This window comes from Rhinatrema bivittatum, chromosome 14 (assembly GCF_901001135.1).
Source record: "Rhinatrema bivittatum chromosome 14, aRhiBiv1.1, whole genome shotgun sequence".
NCBI lineage: Eukaryota > Metazoa > Chordata > Amphibia > Gymnophiona > Rhinatrematidae > Rhinatrema > Rhinatrema bivittatum.
The window spans coordinates 24,879,979-24,895,421 of record NC_042628.1 but is presented as its reverse complement, the minus strand read 5'-3'; the positions used below and the strand labels follow the sequence as shown (position 1 = coordinate 24,895,421).

Below are 15,443 nucleotides of genomic sequence, written 5' to 3'. Positions count from 1 at the left end.
AAAGAGAGCATCTTATACCACATCACTGAAACTGAAGGTTATAGAACGTGCAAATGAGGCCAATAATTGTGTAGCTGCATGAAACTTTGACAGTAGTGAAAAACTTGTCAGAGATTGCCAAAGTCAAAGAAAGCCGTAGGTTTCAAAATTGTGCCTTTTGAAGGAATGGAAAAGGATTTGAATGACTGGGTAATGGAATGCAGACAGAATGGCTACATTGTGACCCACTCGAGCATTAGGGTTTATGACCTTCAAATGGCAAAAGAAGAAAAATATTCAGTGACAAAAGGTCTGAAAGAATTCACAGCATCATCTGGTTGGTGTTCGCGGTTCATGAACCAATATGGATTGTGCCTTTGTCAGTGTCCAAAGATTTCACAGAAACTTCCTAAAGAACTTGATGAAAAGATTCATTATTCAGCAGAGAATAAAGAATCATTTCGATACGAATAACATTGGCAATGTGGATGAAACACCTATGACATTTGATATACTTGGCAATCACATTGTAACTGGCATTGGCAAGAAGACCATACTTGTAAAAACAACTGGTCACGAAAAGACCCATTTCACGGTGGTCCTGTCTTGCCTGGCAGATGGCACAAAACCGCATCCTGTGGTAATATTCAAGAGAAAAATGATGCTGAAGAACCTAAAAATTCCAGCAGGTGTAACTGTTCGGGTTCATCTTAAAGGCTGGATGGATGAGGAGGGAATGAAATGGTGGCTGTGTGGTGTGTGGGATAGGCGACCAGGTACAGGGCTAAGAAAACGACTGGTACTATTGATGTGGGATATGTTGTGCGCACATATAACAGAGGATGTGAAGGACGATGCAAAGAAAATGGCGATCACGTTACCAGTGATTCCAGTAGGTGTGACCAATGCTCCAGCCGTTAGATGTCTGTTTCAACAAAACTTTCAAGGACCCATTACAGCATATGTGGGAACAATGAATGTGTTCTGGTCAAGCAGAGTTATCGAAAGGGGGAACCTGATGAAACCAGACATTGATTTGGTAGCAAAATAGGAAAAGAGAGCCTGAATGGTCAAGAAGTCATTCTTGAAATGCAGCATTAGCAATGCTATGGATGGATCAGAAGATGACACCATCTATGAAGACAAAGACGAATCAGCATCGAATGATGATTCAACAGATGGAGACATCGAAGGCAACATTTACGCTGATAGCATTACCAAAGAACAGTTCCCCAAACATTCCGACGATGAAGAATCAGACTTGGAAGGATTTGAATGAGGCACTTTATTCTTCATTTAACTACCGGTACCAGTAAATAAGAGATTTTCTTAAGTTGTTAAAGTGTTTCATAAGAAACATTATTATTTATTCTACTTTTAAAAAAATAAATAAAAGTGATTTCTTAAGTTATTGGTTTGTTTCTTAGTATGATGCCACTATTTCATAAGCCCCGTAGGTTTTACTCTTGATTTATCCTTGGGTGACAGATAATTCTTGGTTTTGGGGCCCAAAAAATACCCTCTACTTATACATGGGATTGACTTATTCACGAGTATATACAGTACCATAGAAGAGAGGTGAGACAACGGGGATATGATACTAGGCTGATAATCATTTCTAAAATCCATTGCCATGAAAAATAATGGTGCCTTGAAAGTGCCCCAAAGGGTTTGAGGGAAGGGGGAGGCTTCCTGTGCTCTGCTTGGCAGCCAAATATTTATCAAAAGTTCAAAGAAGATGAAAGCTCAGGAAACAGACCAAGTGAATAAACTGAATATTTTACAAAATGAGTGTTATTAGTATTTGGAAAGATGCCAAAGTAAGAGAAATGTACAGTTGTGCTCATACGCTTACATAGCCCTGGCAGAATTTGTAAGATGGGTAGCATTTTAAGAAAACATGAGTGAGCAGACAAAACAAGTCTGTTATTTTTAATGTGTTTCAAATTAAACTATTTTAGGCATCGCAGATTAGCACAATCATTAAAGAAACCATAGCAATAAAGGAGATCTTAATATCGTGTATTGCCCCCTGCATCAATGACAGCTTGCAGTCTTTTGTGAGATTTGGGAATGAGGCCCTTTTTCTCATGCAGTAAAGCTGTCCATTCCTCTTGGCAAAAAAACCTCCAGCTCCTGTAAAATCTTTGGTTTTCTTGCATGGACTTGCATGTTTGAGTTCTCCCCAAAGTGGCTCAATGATATTGAGGTCAGGAGATTGTGATGGCCACTGCAGAACCTTCACTTTTCTCCTGCTACAGCCACTGGAGGGTCAACTTGGTCTTGTGTTTCGGATCTTTGTTCTGTTGGAAAGTCCAAGTGTGCCCCATGCACAGCTTCCTGGCTGATGAATGCAAATTCTCCTCCAATATTTTCTGATAAGATACTGCATCCATCCTGCCATCGATTTTGACTAAATTCCCAGTGCTGCTGTAGCTCGCATATCCCCAAAACAGCAGAGATCCACCTCCATGCTTCACGGTAGGGTTGGTGTTGACTCCTCTCCCAACATAATGTATGTTTGTGACCATAAAGTTCAAGTCTGGTCTCATCACTCCAAATTATTTTGTTCCAGAAGTTTTGAGGCTTCTCTAGGTGGTGTTTGATGTATTGTAAGCAGGCGTTGGTGCAGCAATGGCTTTTTTCTGGCAACTCCACCATGCAGTCCATTTTTATTCAAGTATTTCCTTATTGTGCTTGCTGAAACCCCACTTTGTTTCAGAGAAGCCTGTATTTCAATAGAAGTTGCTTGTGTGTTTTTCTAGGCATCCCGACAAATTTTCCTGACGGTTGTGTCTGAAATTTTTCTTGGTCTGGCTTGGTATTAATAGAACCCATAATTTTCCACTTCTTCATCAGAGTTTGAACTGTACTAATTGGATTTTCAAGTCTTTGGATATCTTTTTATATCCTTTTCCTGATTTCTAAAATTGAACAACTTTTGTTGGCAGATGTTTTGACAGTTCTTTTGCTTTGCCCATGCTTCAGTAATCACCAAAGTCACCACAGCTTGGGATGTAGTGCACAAGGGTTTCTCAAGAGCTAAGAAACTCATTGACTATTCATACACCGACACTAATTACAATCAAACAAGGCACAGGTGTGGATATCTACCCTGCATTGCCATCTCAACCTGTGTGTGTCAACTTGAGTGTGTTAACGGCCCAAACATTCAAGGGTATGCAAACTTTTGAACCAGGACCATTTTATTATTTCCTTTAATTGCTATGGTTTCTTTAATGATTGTGCTCTTCTTGATGCATAAAATATTTTAATTTGAAACACATTAAAAATAACAGTTCCCTGTACGTACCCAGATCAGTCCAGACACCTGGGCCTTCGCTCATCTGCGTCCCTTACAAACCCGCATTGCTGTCCCACTGGAGTCCTGTGTCAGAACAGTTCCACCTGCCGCTTCCGCGTATGGACCCCACGAGAGCCAGTCTCGACTGGTGGCTTGTATCGGATCATCTGACATGTGGAGTACCGCTGGCAATGCCCGATTAGACTGTTCTCACCACGGACGCCAGTCTCTCCGGTTGGGGTGCGGTTTGTCTGGGAAAGTCGGTGCAGGGGCAGTGGTCCAGAGAACAATCTCAGTGGTCCATCAACCGCCTGGAGACCAGGGCCGTGGCTCTGGCTCTGCAGGCATTCCTCCCGATCCTACGGGGAAAGTCAGTCAGAGTCTTATCAGACAATGCAACCATAGTGGCCTACATCAATCGCCAAGGAGGAACCAAGAGTCGACCGGTTGCAACGGAGGCACAACAGTTGATGATCTGAGAGAAACAGAATCTCAGCAACATTGCAGCATCTCACATCGCCGGGGTAGACAACATACAGGCGGACTTCCTCAGTCGTCACCATCTGGATCCTGGAGAGTGGGAACTAGCCAACGAGGCGTTTCAGCTCATCTGCGAGTGGTGGGGCACGCCATACATGGATATGATGGCCACATTCCAGAATGCCAAGGCCCCATGGTTCTACAGTCGACGCAGAGAGAGAGGGGCTGAGGGGGTCGATGCCCTGGTCCTTCCCTGGCCAACGAACATTTTACTGTACGTGTTTCCTCCATGGCCTCTGATAGGCAAGGTGATCTGGCGCATAGAGCTTCATCCGACGGAGGTGATTGTGGACTGATCCGTGGTACTACAGGAGCAAAAATTATCAGGTAAGAAACTAATTTTCCTACGTGTTTTGTCTGATCACTCATATTTTCTTAAAATGCTACCCATCTTACAAATTCTGCCAGGGATATATAAACATATGAGCACAACTGTATCTTGCATTACATCACATTTCTATACCTTACTTGGACAACAGGTCAATTAGTTATTTTATTATTATTTTATGTATTTAAAATCTTTTCTATACCGTCGTTAAGCTAGATACCGTCACAACGGTTTACAATAAGGCACATAAATTAATATTACTAACTGTATTAAATTATATCAACTAAACAGGTGCCATTAAGTTGCAGTAACATAATTTCGTAAACAGTACTAATTGGTGTGTGTGATAAATCATGTCCATGCCTATCTGTATCAGCTTAAAAATTAATAATTGTATCTTATCCTTTGGTGGTAAGCGAAAAAAAAAATTGATTAAGGTAATGTGTGTGGGTGTTCTACTGACCTACACTTCCCTGGATTCTACTCTCCGTTCTCTTTGTGATAAGCTTGTTTAAAGAGCCATGTTTTTTAAACTTTACCTGAAGGTTTTGATGTCTCTTTGTAATCTGATTTCTAATGGCATTGTGTTCCAAAGTATAGGATCCTTTCCCTTACTTGGGTTAGTCTTGCTGTTTTGACTGTTATTATTAAAAGTAGAGATGTGAATCGGAACTGAAATCCGAACCGATTCTGGTTCTGATTCACATCTCTAAAAGTACAATGATCCCATACAAACACCTCAAGCTTAAGATCAAATGTGAAAGATTTTACAATTTTTTTGTTTTATTGTAAAACAGATTTTGAAATTATTTTTCTAAAATTAAAGTAGAATGTAATCCCTGCTTAACATAATGCAGTGAGTAGAAAGCACCCTGTCCTGAATGTTTTCCTTTAATGCTTTGTCCCACAGGCCTTTCCTAGATATGGTGTATAATGCATTGGATTGTAGTGAGGAAGACTACTATGCTCTCTTTGTCCTGTGTCTCCTGTATGCGATGTCCAATAATAAAGGTATTTATCATGTCAGGCTGCTCTTTGGGTGTCTGTGGGTTGTTTTTATTATTTTTTTGTTTGTTTTTTTAATGGGTGTGATTTCTTATTTTTTTTTCTTTTTCTCTGAAAACAAAGAAGGTGGAGGAGCTTAGTTAAACAAGGGAGCAGTTTGCAAAATGCGCATTTTAGGGACAATGTCCATGGGTACTTTTCACCCATAGACTTTGCCCAAAATGCTCCCCCAGGAATGCCAAAATTTGAGATAAGAGCGTCATTAAATCATCTTAAGGGCAAGTTTTAGATATATGTTATATGCAGGTACAATTATAATAATATTTCTCATTTTTACAGCACTACTAGGCGTACACAGCACTATACAATGGTGATAAGTATTCAGCTACAATAAGTCTCTGCCCCAAGGAGCTTAGTCTGAATAGGTACTTGAGGTAATGGGAGTTCGTGTCTTGCCCAAGGTTGCAAGGATTGTCGATGGGAGAAGCGGGATTTGAACCCTGGCTTCCCTGGTTCTCAGCCCATTGCTCTAACTGCTAGGCTGCTCTTCCTTCTTGAGGTGCTGCAATGTGTGAAAGTCCACACTTAATTATTTAATGGCCCATAAGGTTAGCAGGCCTTCAGCTTGCCGCCTTCTTTTCATCACATTCATGACCACTAATTGAATACTGCTTCCGAAGCAGCTAATTAGTGATCAAGGGCATGAAGAAGGTGCTTGGTGAAAGGATGATTTGTCACTTTATTCTACGTGACCTGTTTTCTTTTAAGATGGAACAATTTTAGAAAACCACTACAGTACGTCAGTGGCTCTTCACCTTCTACTGTCGTCCTATTTGTAGTAAATATGAATTTTTCCTTATAGGAGCAGTACTAGCAAATAAATACATTTTCCTTTCAAGGCTAACATTATATACTTAAAACATACAAATACAGTGTAATCAAGGAAAGTTTGTATTGGTGTACTCTTTTTGCCATTTTATTCTCTGAAGTTTTTCATATTTACTTATTGGGCAAGATACAAGATGGAGAGAAACTCTTGAGCCTGACTCTTCATCAGTTGGCAGACACCCTTCATCAGTAGGTGTACTGTTGCAGCCAGCTGTGCTTAGCTGCTGTTGCGAGTGTAGTTGGGCGCTCGAGTGTGAGCCCCTGTGTCGCGACGCGACCTGCACAGCCCTGGAGCTGGCTGTAGTCCATGCTGCTGGCGGGCAAGCGCATCCGGGCACGGACTGGCCGAAACAGGAAACTTCCTAGACTTAGAAACAGGAACACCTGGAGTCCAACACGCTCCAGGAACTGAGGACCAGCAACCCATGCTGGGCTCTGGAGTAGCCCTCTGGTCACTCAAAAGTGCTTTTGGACTACCGCTTGGAAGCGGTTTGATCATGAGGACAGATGGAGACTGAGGACTCTGTACAAAACAAAGGCTCAGGACTTGGAAACGTGATGAAGGAGCAGAGAGAGTCTGGCGCTGCTGCGCACTCTACACAACCCTGAGCTGGCCGCAGACCACGCCAATAGCATCGCAGGCACTGGACTCAGAGAGTTGGAACAAGACTGAAGCGGGAACAAGATCACTAATTAGGTGACAGGAACAGGTCTCAAGAACTCGGACCTCAAACTTAGGACTCAGGAACTCAAAACTCAGACAGGAACCAGGAAGGACTTCCAAAGACTTGGACCAGCAGCAAAGACTATGAAAACGCTTAAGTACAAAGGATTGGAACCAGGAAGAAGGCAAGGACTTGGGATTCAGTAACAAGGGAAGGACTTGGGATTCAGGAACAAGGGAAGGACTTGGGATTCAGGAACAAGGGAAGGACTTGGGATTCAGGAACAAGGGAAGGACTTGCATTCAGGGACTAGACAAAGAGACCACAGGAACCAGAAACAGGAAACATGGGGGACCGTGAAAGTTCTAGCAGACCTTTGCGAAGGAAACAAAGAATTGACTGAAGAGCCCTTTATAGGGGTGCAGGAAGGATGTCATTAGGAGGGGCCGCAAGGCTTTCCCACCGCCGTCCCTTTAAATTTTAAGCAGAAGCGCATGCCTAGGGAGGCAGTGCGCTGCATCAAAAAATGTCGGTGGCGTTTCGGGCTGCGGAAGAAGGAGCAGCATCGGTGGGCGAGAGGCCGCATAGGAAGACAGAAGCAGTGGCGTCCGTCGGCATCGGGAGTCGGCAGCGTTCTGGGCCACAAGGATGGAACAGCAGCTTCATTGGGAAGTGAGTGAAGCCACTTTTTCCTGCGAGCTGCATCGCACCACCTGCCATGTTTGTTCTGCTCCTGACCACAGTCACGGGCTGCTGCAACCATAGAGATAACAGCAGAACTTCCTTGATAAATCAGTCCCAATCAGAGGAATGGAAGAGGAGAAGCTTGGATAATTTAAATGATAATGACTAAATAGCGTTTTTAAATGAGGATGTTACCACTGGTTGCATGTTCTTTTGAAATATTGTGCAGCTTTGTGTAAATTAGGATGATTTAATACCTTCAGAAGTCTCAATGGTTCTTACCTCATCAAGAATGAGCCTTTGTAAGCCCTGATTGCTTATTGTAAGACTTGTTTTAAACAGGAGGTTGAATTATTCTCCTTCTCTCCAGTAGGGTCAGGTGGCAGGGCACTAACCCCGGTGTTGTTCAGGTACTCAGTCTGAGCTAAAAGGCCAAGCAGGATCCTCTGCTCATAATTTTATTCAGTTTTAGACTTTAATACCCTTCCTGTCTAGTCCAGCACAAGACAATCCAAAGTGGCTTACAGCAAGTCACAAAAATGAAAATTTACAATAACACACATATAAAATGTCAACATTAAAAAAAAAAAAAAAAAAAAAAAAAGCACAATATAAAATTAAACATAATAGCACAAGCAAGTTGTAAACAACTCCACTTTTATCCAAACGAGGAATAACATTTTCCCCGCAGTATCCCAAATTTAACAACCTCTGCCCTCCCAGTTGTTACTGTAGGAGTCCCCCAAAAGAGCAACTTCCTTTGTAGCACCCCCCACCCTAGTGGCAGACCTGCACATGTCGTCTGCAGCCAATGACGTCATGGTGGGGTGAGGATTGGGCCGTAACTCCTGACAGAGACTGGGTCTGGGCAGCAGCAAGCAGAGCAAGAATTCAGATCGCCTTAGCTGGGGGGATGGGGCAGACTGAAAGGTGCAGCTTTTCTCTCTCCCCGATGGCGGACCTGCACCAGTAGTCTTGCCAGTGATGACACCTAACAGGGACCAGGTCCAGGCAGCAGTGAACAGAGCAGAACGCAGGCCAGAAAGAGGCCAAGCTGAGATTTAAAGCACTAAAGTTTGAAGTCGCTAATTAGCTATGCCCAGGTCCTTCACACTAATAGTATTGGAACTTACTTTTTACTTCCCTTGGTGTTCTTTATTTTGTGTCATTTTGACCTCCAGGGGTCACTGAAATTCTTCAGGTCTTGCTGAAATGTAGTTTGGAATCGGTTCTCCATTTTAAGCCCTTAAGCCAAATGTTGCATAAAGTGGCAAAATCCTTGAAACACATAAACTGTTTCTAGTTAATAGAGAGCTGTTTTTGGAAGCAGTGCTTATGTTTGGTTGGTAGACAGATCATGTTTTGTTAAATTATTACAACATCTGACTATTATTTTTCTTTCTCAGGAATTAACCCAGTTAAGTTGGAAAGCATCCAGCTTCCAGTACAGCATGTGACAGAGAGAGTCTCCTACAACCATGTGCTTTCCGAAAGGCTCATCAGTATAATGAACCAAGCAGCGCAACCAGGTAGCATCTCTGATTTAATGTATCTACCTTACGCTTTCTGAGCGACCAAAAATATACCAGAGATATGACTTAAACTGACAACTCACAGCATGAGAAGCTGGCAACTGGGGGAAACTGGGAAATAGGTTGGAGCATACATGATGTAACTGGAAGATTTGATCCAGGCCAAGCCATTTTTTTTCTACAGTAAAGAGTCTCTCTCCTTAACTTTGCCCCTTCCTTCTCTTATCAGAAAGCTGTCATGCAAGACTTGCAGATTCCCTGCTTTCTGCTACATTTCCTATGCTTAGCTCAGGTACTGCAGTGGAAACTGGTGACTGGAGTAATTAAGAGCAGTTCTTGGTTCATCTGTCCCCTGGAGATTGCACGTATTCCTTAAGTAGTATTCTTATACAAGGGCAATCCTAGAAGCCGGGGATCAGGTCTTCCGTCTGCCTTCATTAGATGAGCAGCTCCACCCAGAAGAGTACCTGGGTTGGTGCCTAAAGGTTATATATGCGGAGAAATTAGCTGGCGTACTGCAGGGAGTGACCTCAAACACATTATACTGCTAACGACATTAAGGTACTGAGCAAAAGAGGTGAGTGGTGAAAATGATTTGAAATGAATAAGATTCTAATCCATATTCCTAATAATAGTGTCTTTGGTTCTGCAAACTGCATTAAAATAACAATAAAAATGATGTTCTGTGGAAGTCCTTTTGTGGCGACAGAGCCATTTTCTACCTACATAGTGGACCATTTGGGCCACCTAGTCTGTCTGTTTGCTCCTGCTTATACTTGGCATATAGTTTAAGTGGCAATCGTACAAGCTTGACCCCTTTCGCTGTTCTCTCTGTGGCCATCGCTCTTCCTTACCCGTATCCCCCCTTCACTCACTGTGCTAAGGATATCTCCCAAACAATAGCTCTACGAGCTTGAGCACATGCCGGATATTGTTCTTGCACCCCAGCTGCAGCCAAGTCACCCCGTAGCCCATGCTAAGAATCTGCCCTTCTCCCCAGATTAAGAATGTATCTAAGTGTTGCTGCCATTTTGTGTTAATTGACTTTACCTCTTTTTCTTGAGAGCTTTACTGCTGCTTTGTGCAAGCTGATTTTGTCTTCTCTCCTTTTTGGGCCTCTGCTGTCCCCATGTGCTTGAGCCTACAGGTTGCCATAACTCGCCCAATCCCCAGGCTCCACCTCATTGCTTTTACCTTTCCCTTTCCTGTAACCTTTGAATCTGCCCCAAATGTGCTTATATTCTGTCATGGGTTTGGTTCTTACTGACTCTGCAGGCATCTACCACGCTCGGTGGAGAAACGTTTCCTCTGAGTCTTCCTCCCTAGTCATATTGTGACTGCTAGTCCTTGATTTTATTAAAATGGAAAATACCGCTTTCTGCTAAACATTTGAAGGCTTCAAATATTCCCTCTTTCCATTTTCTTTTTCAGCAAGTATATTTTCACTTCCTTATGTGTCTGTGTAGCTTTCTTTGCCGCTTTATTACTCTGAGTGGCAAACTTAGGCCATCTTTGGCAGTTCTTAGTTCTTGTCTTCCTAACTGGGAAGTGGCTAATGAATTTCTGTCTCCTAAATTCATAATTTAGCACTGTTTTGTAGTGACACTCTGCTTCCAAACTCTTGACATTCTCTGTGTTTCCAGATCTCCTTTCATTTTTTCACCCTTTCTGGTGCATCTGTCCTGTAAACAGACACATTTTTCCCTCAAGTTCTCTGCAGTGTTGCTAATAAAGTTCTTGAAAAGTTCTGGCTCAAGCACCGAGCCCTGAACTGTTGGTAACTACATTCAGTTTGGACCGGCCATTGATGGCCAGTTCTGTTGCTTAATCAGTTCCTCACCCAGGTAACAGCGTTCTGCTGCTGTTCCATCCTGGCTGACTTGTTCGCCGGTCTCCTATGAGGAACAATGTAAAAAGTCCAGATAGGCCACATCCACTGCTCCTCCCTGACCTACTACTTCAGCCACCACGTCAAAAGCTCAATCAAGTTTGTTTGACATGATCTCCCCTTTTTTTAAAACCTGTGTTTTCCAAGTTCCGTAATCTACTTGCTTCAAGGTATTACACTATCCTTTGCTGTGCTCACTTGTGAAGTTGCACTCATGAATCCGTAGGTACATGCTGCTCCTTTCTTCTCCCTTTTGTGGAGTGAAACTGCATCTGCTCTTCTGTAGTTCCCCAGAACCTCTCTGGTCTTCAGTAACAGTGCTGTGAGAGGCACAGCAAGCATTTTCTCAAACTCTTTCTGTATTCAGGGGCATACGTCAACAGGTCCAGGTATTTTATGTACCCTCATTTGTATAATGGATTTATGTTCATTTTTGCTTTAGGCACAAAACCTCCTATTCTTCTGTGTATATTGAGCAAAAAAACTTTTGTAGAATTTTTGCCTTCTGCTAGTCTTGCTATGCTCTAATCCCACTTTCTCCTTTTATCTCAAGTCTTCCCCTTTTGGCTTTTCATCTCTTCCTTATGTATCTGTAGAAGGTTTTGTCTCCTACTTTTATTAATTAGACAATATTCTGTTATGTTTGGGCCTTTATTGTCTGTCTGTCCTGCCTCTTTTTTTGTCTGATAATTCCCCTTGCTTCTTCCTTCTGTCTTTATTGTATTAGTCTTTCATTTCCCCTTGCTGACTTGCCCTGCACAGAGATTTGTTGCTCTCTCTATCCTCTTATTGTTGTCCATAGTTCCTCTGTACTCTAGTCAGAAACTAGATTTCCAATGAGGCTTTTGCTATTACACCAGGGATTTTCATCCTGGTCTTGGAGTATCCCCTAGCCAGTCTAGTAGGCAGGATATCCACAATAATTATGCATGAGATAGATCTGCCGACAGTGGAGACGATGTATGCAAACTTATCTCATGCATATTCGTTGTGGATATCCTGACAACCAGACTGGCTAGGGGATACTCCAGGACCAGTTTGAAAACACCTTCTGTACACAATCACTCTTCATCTTGAAGTCAGCACTCCAGAAGTCCAGGACTACTACTATTACTTATCATTTCTAAAGCATCTCTACGCATACACAGGACTGTGCAGATACATTTAAAAGAAAGTCCATGCTATATGAACCTTACAGTGTTGTTTGTCATGGAGGTTTGCCTTGACTAGAGTCTCTGGAATGTGCATTTATTGTAAAGAAGTGGTTAAGCTTTGAAGGCAGCCTCAAAAAAAAGTGCTCTTCTTACAGTATGGTTCGGGTCTGCGTCTAATATTGAGCCACATCATCATATAGTAATCCATAGATCCTAAATTTTCTGCTTTAATTTGTCAGTATCAGATCCGGTAGATCCTTTCCCGAGTGGTTTCTTCAACTAGTTGACCAAAGAATGCTCACTGCAGGGCATCCAGGATTTCTTTACTCCTGGCTGAAACTGTAATATGTAGATTCCTTCCTATATCTAAAATGAATGTACAACGCTTGTAGCAGCTTTTGGGGGTTCTGGGTGGAGTAGGATAGGGTTTGGGGATTAGTGGAGAGATAGGTTGGGAGTTAGGAGGGGGCCTGGAGCCTGAGTGGCAATGTCAGTATGTGGGGGGGGGGATAGGGACAGGGAGCTCCTTTGGTCTCTGTGCTCTGCAACTTATTTTATTTTTTTGAGGGGGCCGTTGGATGCTAACCCTGATATCATTTTTACTTATTGTGGGGGATTGGGCCTGCTAGCTTGAGGTTAAACAGCAGTTTAGGACTGCTCTGAGGTTTTGAACCAGGGGAGCTGCTCTGCTTGGGGTCTGGAGCTTGGTCTCTGAGCCATGAGCCATTAACCATTATTAAGGTAGAGTTGCAGAAATCCACTGCTTATTCATGGGATAAGCAGCTTGGAATCTGTCTGCCCCTTGGGATCCTGCCGGGTACTCATGGCCTGGATTGGCCACTGTTGGAAACAGGATGCCGGGCCTGATGGACTCTTGGCTTGACCCGGTATGGCATGTTCTTATGAAATTATGTTCTTATGATGTGGCTCCTTTGAGCAGAAACTGATCCGTCCAGGAAAGACGTGCTTACTCTTCCAAGCCCAGCTCTGCAGCCGCGCCCCTGATCATCCAGATTGGTCCTCAGGAACAAGATTGTGCCTTGGCTGTTCGAGGGCTGAGGGCCAAGCTTTGGGGGACCAGAGGAGGCCTGCGTCTTTCGTATTTCTGTAGATAGTTCTTCACCTTACAGTTGCAGATAGCCCTGAACATCTGTGTTAATTGTCTAACCTGGACCTGAACTGAACTGAACAGTTTGCCTTGTGATTCTCTTGAACCTGAATCCCTGTAACTTGATACATAATGTGTAAGCCAGGACATGTACATTTTGCTTTAAGTATATACTCTTATTTTATTTAAGAAAGTCTTATATTCCGCAGCTTCCACGATAGAAAGCAGTCTAGTGCAGATACTAAAATAAAGCTCAATTGTGGACTCCTGGACTGGAAAAGCTTAGGTGCAGGTGGCCCCAATAACCTGACATGTACGTGCTCTGGCTCTCTTCTCTTACAGCCACTCCATACTTGTTGTTGCTGTCTCTCCCTTGCTGACAAACCCGCACCCCCCTCACACACACACTCACTCTCTCTCACACTCTCTTCCCATTGTGTGTTTCCTGCGCCCTGCCCTCCCAGCACACATACACAGGCTCATGCTCTCTCATCTCACTCTCTTCCTGCTTTATCCCCTTGGACCGTGTTGGGGAGAAAGTGCTTCCCGGCAGAGCACAGCTTCTACTTCTCTGCCTCTCGCTGCTGATTGCTTCTGATCAGCGGAATGAAGCAATGGGCAGTGGGAGGCGGGGAAAGCGCAGCAGCTGAGAGAAGCTTCTTCCTGGCTCCCAGTGCGCAGCCCATACTGGTGGATAAAGGCAGCTGTGCTGGGAAGGGGGGAAGAAAAGTTTTTAGGACCTAGAGATCCTGAGTGCTTTCCAGTGATCTGGAGTTGGGTCTCCAAACCCAGAATCTGGGTCAAACTCTATGGGAAAGATGCTTGCTTAGTAAATGAGACCCTTAGTTTGCTGTTATATTTGCAAGATATATTGCATAATATTGACTGGTGTCCAGTGTTTTGGCTGAAATTACTCTTGTACTCTTTGCTTTGTGCCATAAAAGAGGGCAATTTTTAGTAGACCGCCTAGATGCAAAGTCCACAGATACTTGCATACTTGCCAACCTGGTAGGCAATTTTCAAAGAAAAAATATATGCCTTGTTTCTCTTTGAGGATTCGCTTACATGGGTAAGAGATACAAAAGCCCCTGCACACTTTGCACACAGCAGAATGGGAGAGGGGGGAAGGGGGTGAGAGTGCATGCGCAGATTTCAAAATGTCATTCTGTGTGATTGTTTTACTCCCCCGACCTAAAGCTTCCTTCAGGAATGCTGTGTTTTAACGTAGCTAAAAGCATACATGTTGTGAACCGTATTCATACTTTTTAGCTTTCTGAGGAGAATAATTTTGAGCCAGCCCATTTTACCCAGATAATTGGCTTTGAAAATTGTCTTCACAATTAATTTCTGCACATATGGAATGTACCAATCCTAATATAATGTCAGATAGCAGAATCGTATAGTAACCTATCCTCCCTTACGTATACATGGGATAGAAAGGAGACGCTGCAGCCAAGCTGCTGTAAATGGAAACAGGAGTGGAGGAGCATCCTAGGAGTTAGAGCAGTGGCCTGAGAATCAGGGTTCAGAGCTTGATTCACCCACCGATGTTCCTTGTGACCCTGGGCAAGCCACTTCACCTCCATTGCCTTAAAGTATAATTTTGTACCTGATCTTAATCTGACTTCCGCTTGGATTTGGAAAAGCAAGTAGTGAAATCTATGTAAAATCCAAATTGATTTGTTTATTGTGCACATTTTCTTTTTTGTAGATGGAAAAGTCCGATTGGCAACCTTGGAACTTGACTGCCTACTGTTAAAGCAACTGGTGTTGTCTAGCAGTGGCTGTATTATAAAAGATGTCCATCTTGCCTGCCTGGAAGTAAGAATTTTATTCAGACCTTTTTTTTTCTTTGTAATTTAATGATATTCTGCTGTGTGATAAAGACTGTCTCTTGTCCGATTCCAGTATGATATTCTTGGAGCGATTAATTAATTGCCTCATCTCAGAGTGTCACCAGTGCAAATCATTTCCCAAGAACTGATATGATTTACAAAACAAAGAGCCCTTTGATTTTTTTTTTTTTCTTTCCCATGGGCCAGAATGCAGATGAAGGTTCCTTGAATAGACGAGAATACAAGACACACTGTCAGCCTGAAACCACATATAACCATGTTTTTCTCTGTCAGTAAAACAACTAAATATTAATCAGCACCTCATTTGTTTTGTTTCCTGTTTTTCTTCAGGGTGCAAGAGAAGAAAGTGTTCACCTTCTACGTCGGTTTTACAAGGTATTGGTCTGTCACGGACTTTCATTTCAATTAGGAATTAGTAGGAAAGGAATGGAGAATAAAACAGAGAATATCATAATGCCTCTGCATCACTCCATGGTGCAACCTGATAGAAACATAGAAATGACGACAGAAGA

At 42.9% G+C, this 15,443-nt stretch overlaps 1 protein-coding gene across 14 annotated transcripts in view; it reads left to right on the top strand.

Moving 5' to 3' along the window:
* The window catches only part of CLEC16A (C-type lectin domain containing 16A), a 231,073-nt gene that overhangs the window by 79,647 nt on the left and 135,983 nt on the right, over positions 1-15,443 (top strand). For all 14 annotated transcript variants that reach the window (XM_029576845.1, XM_029576846.1, XM_029576842.1 and 11 more), the window contains 4 exons: positions 5,062-5,162; positions 8,800-8,922; positions 14,787-14,896; positions 15,262-15,306. In XM_029576845.1, the coding sequence (XP_029432705.1) occupies positions 5,062-5,162; positions 8,800-8,922; positions 14,787-14,896; positions 15,262-15,306 (379 nt within the window). The remainder of the gene's footprint in view (positions 1-5,061; positions 5,163-8,799; positions 8,923-14,786; positions 14,897-15,261; positions 15,307-15,443) is intronic.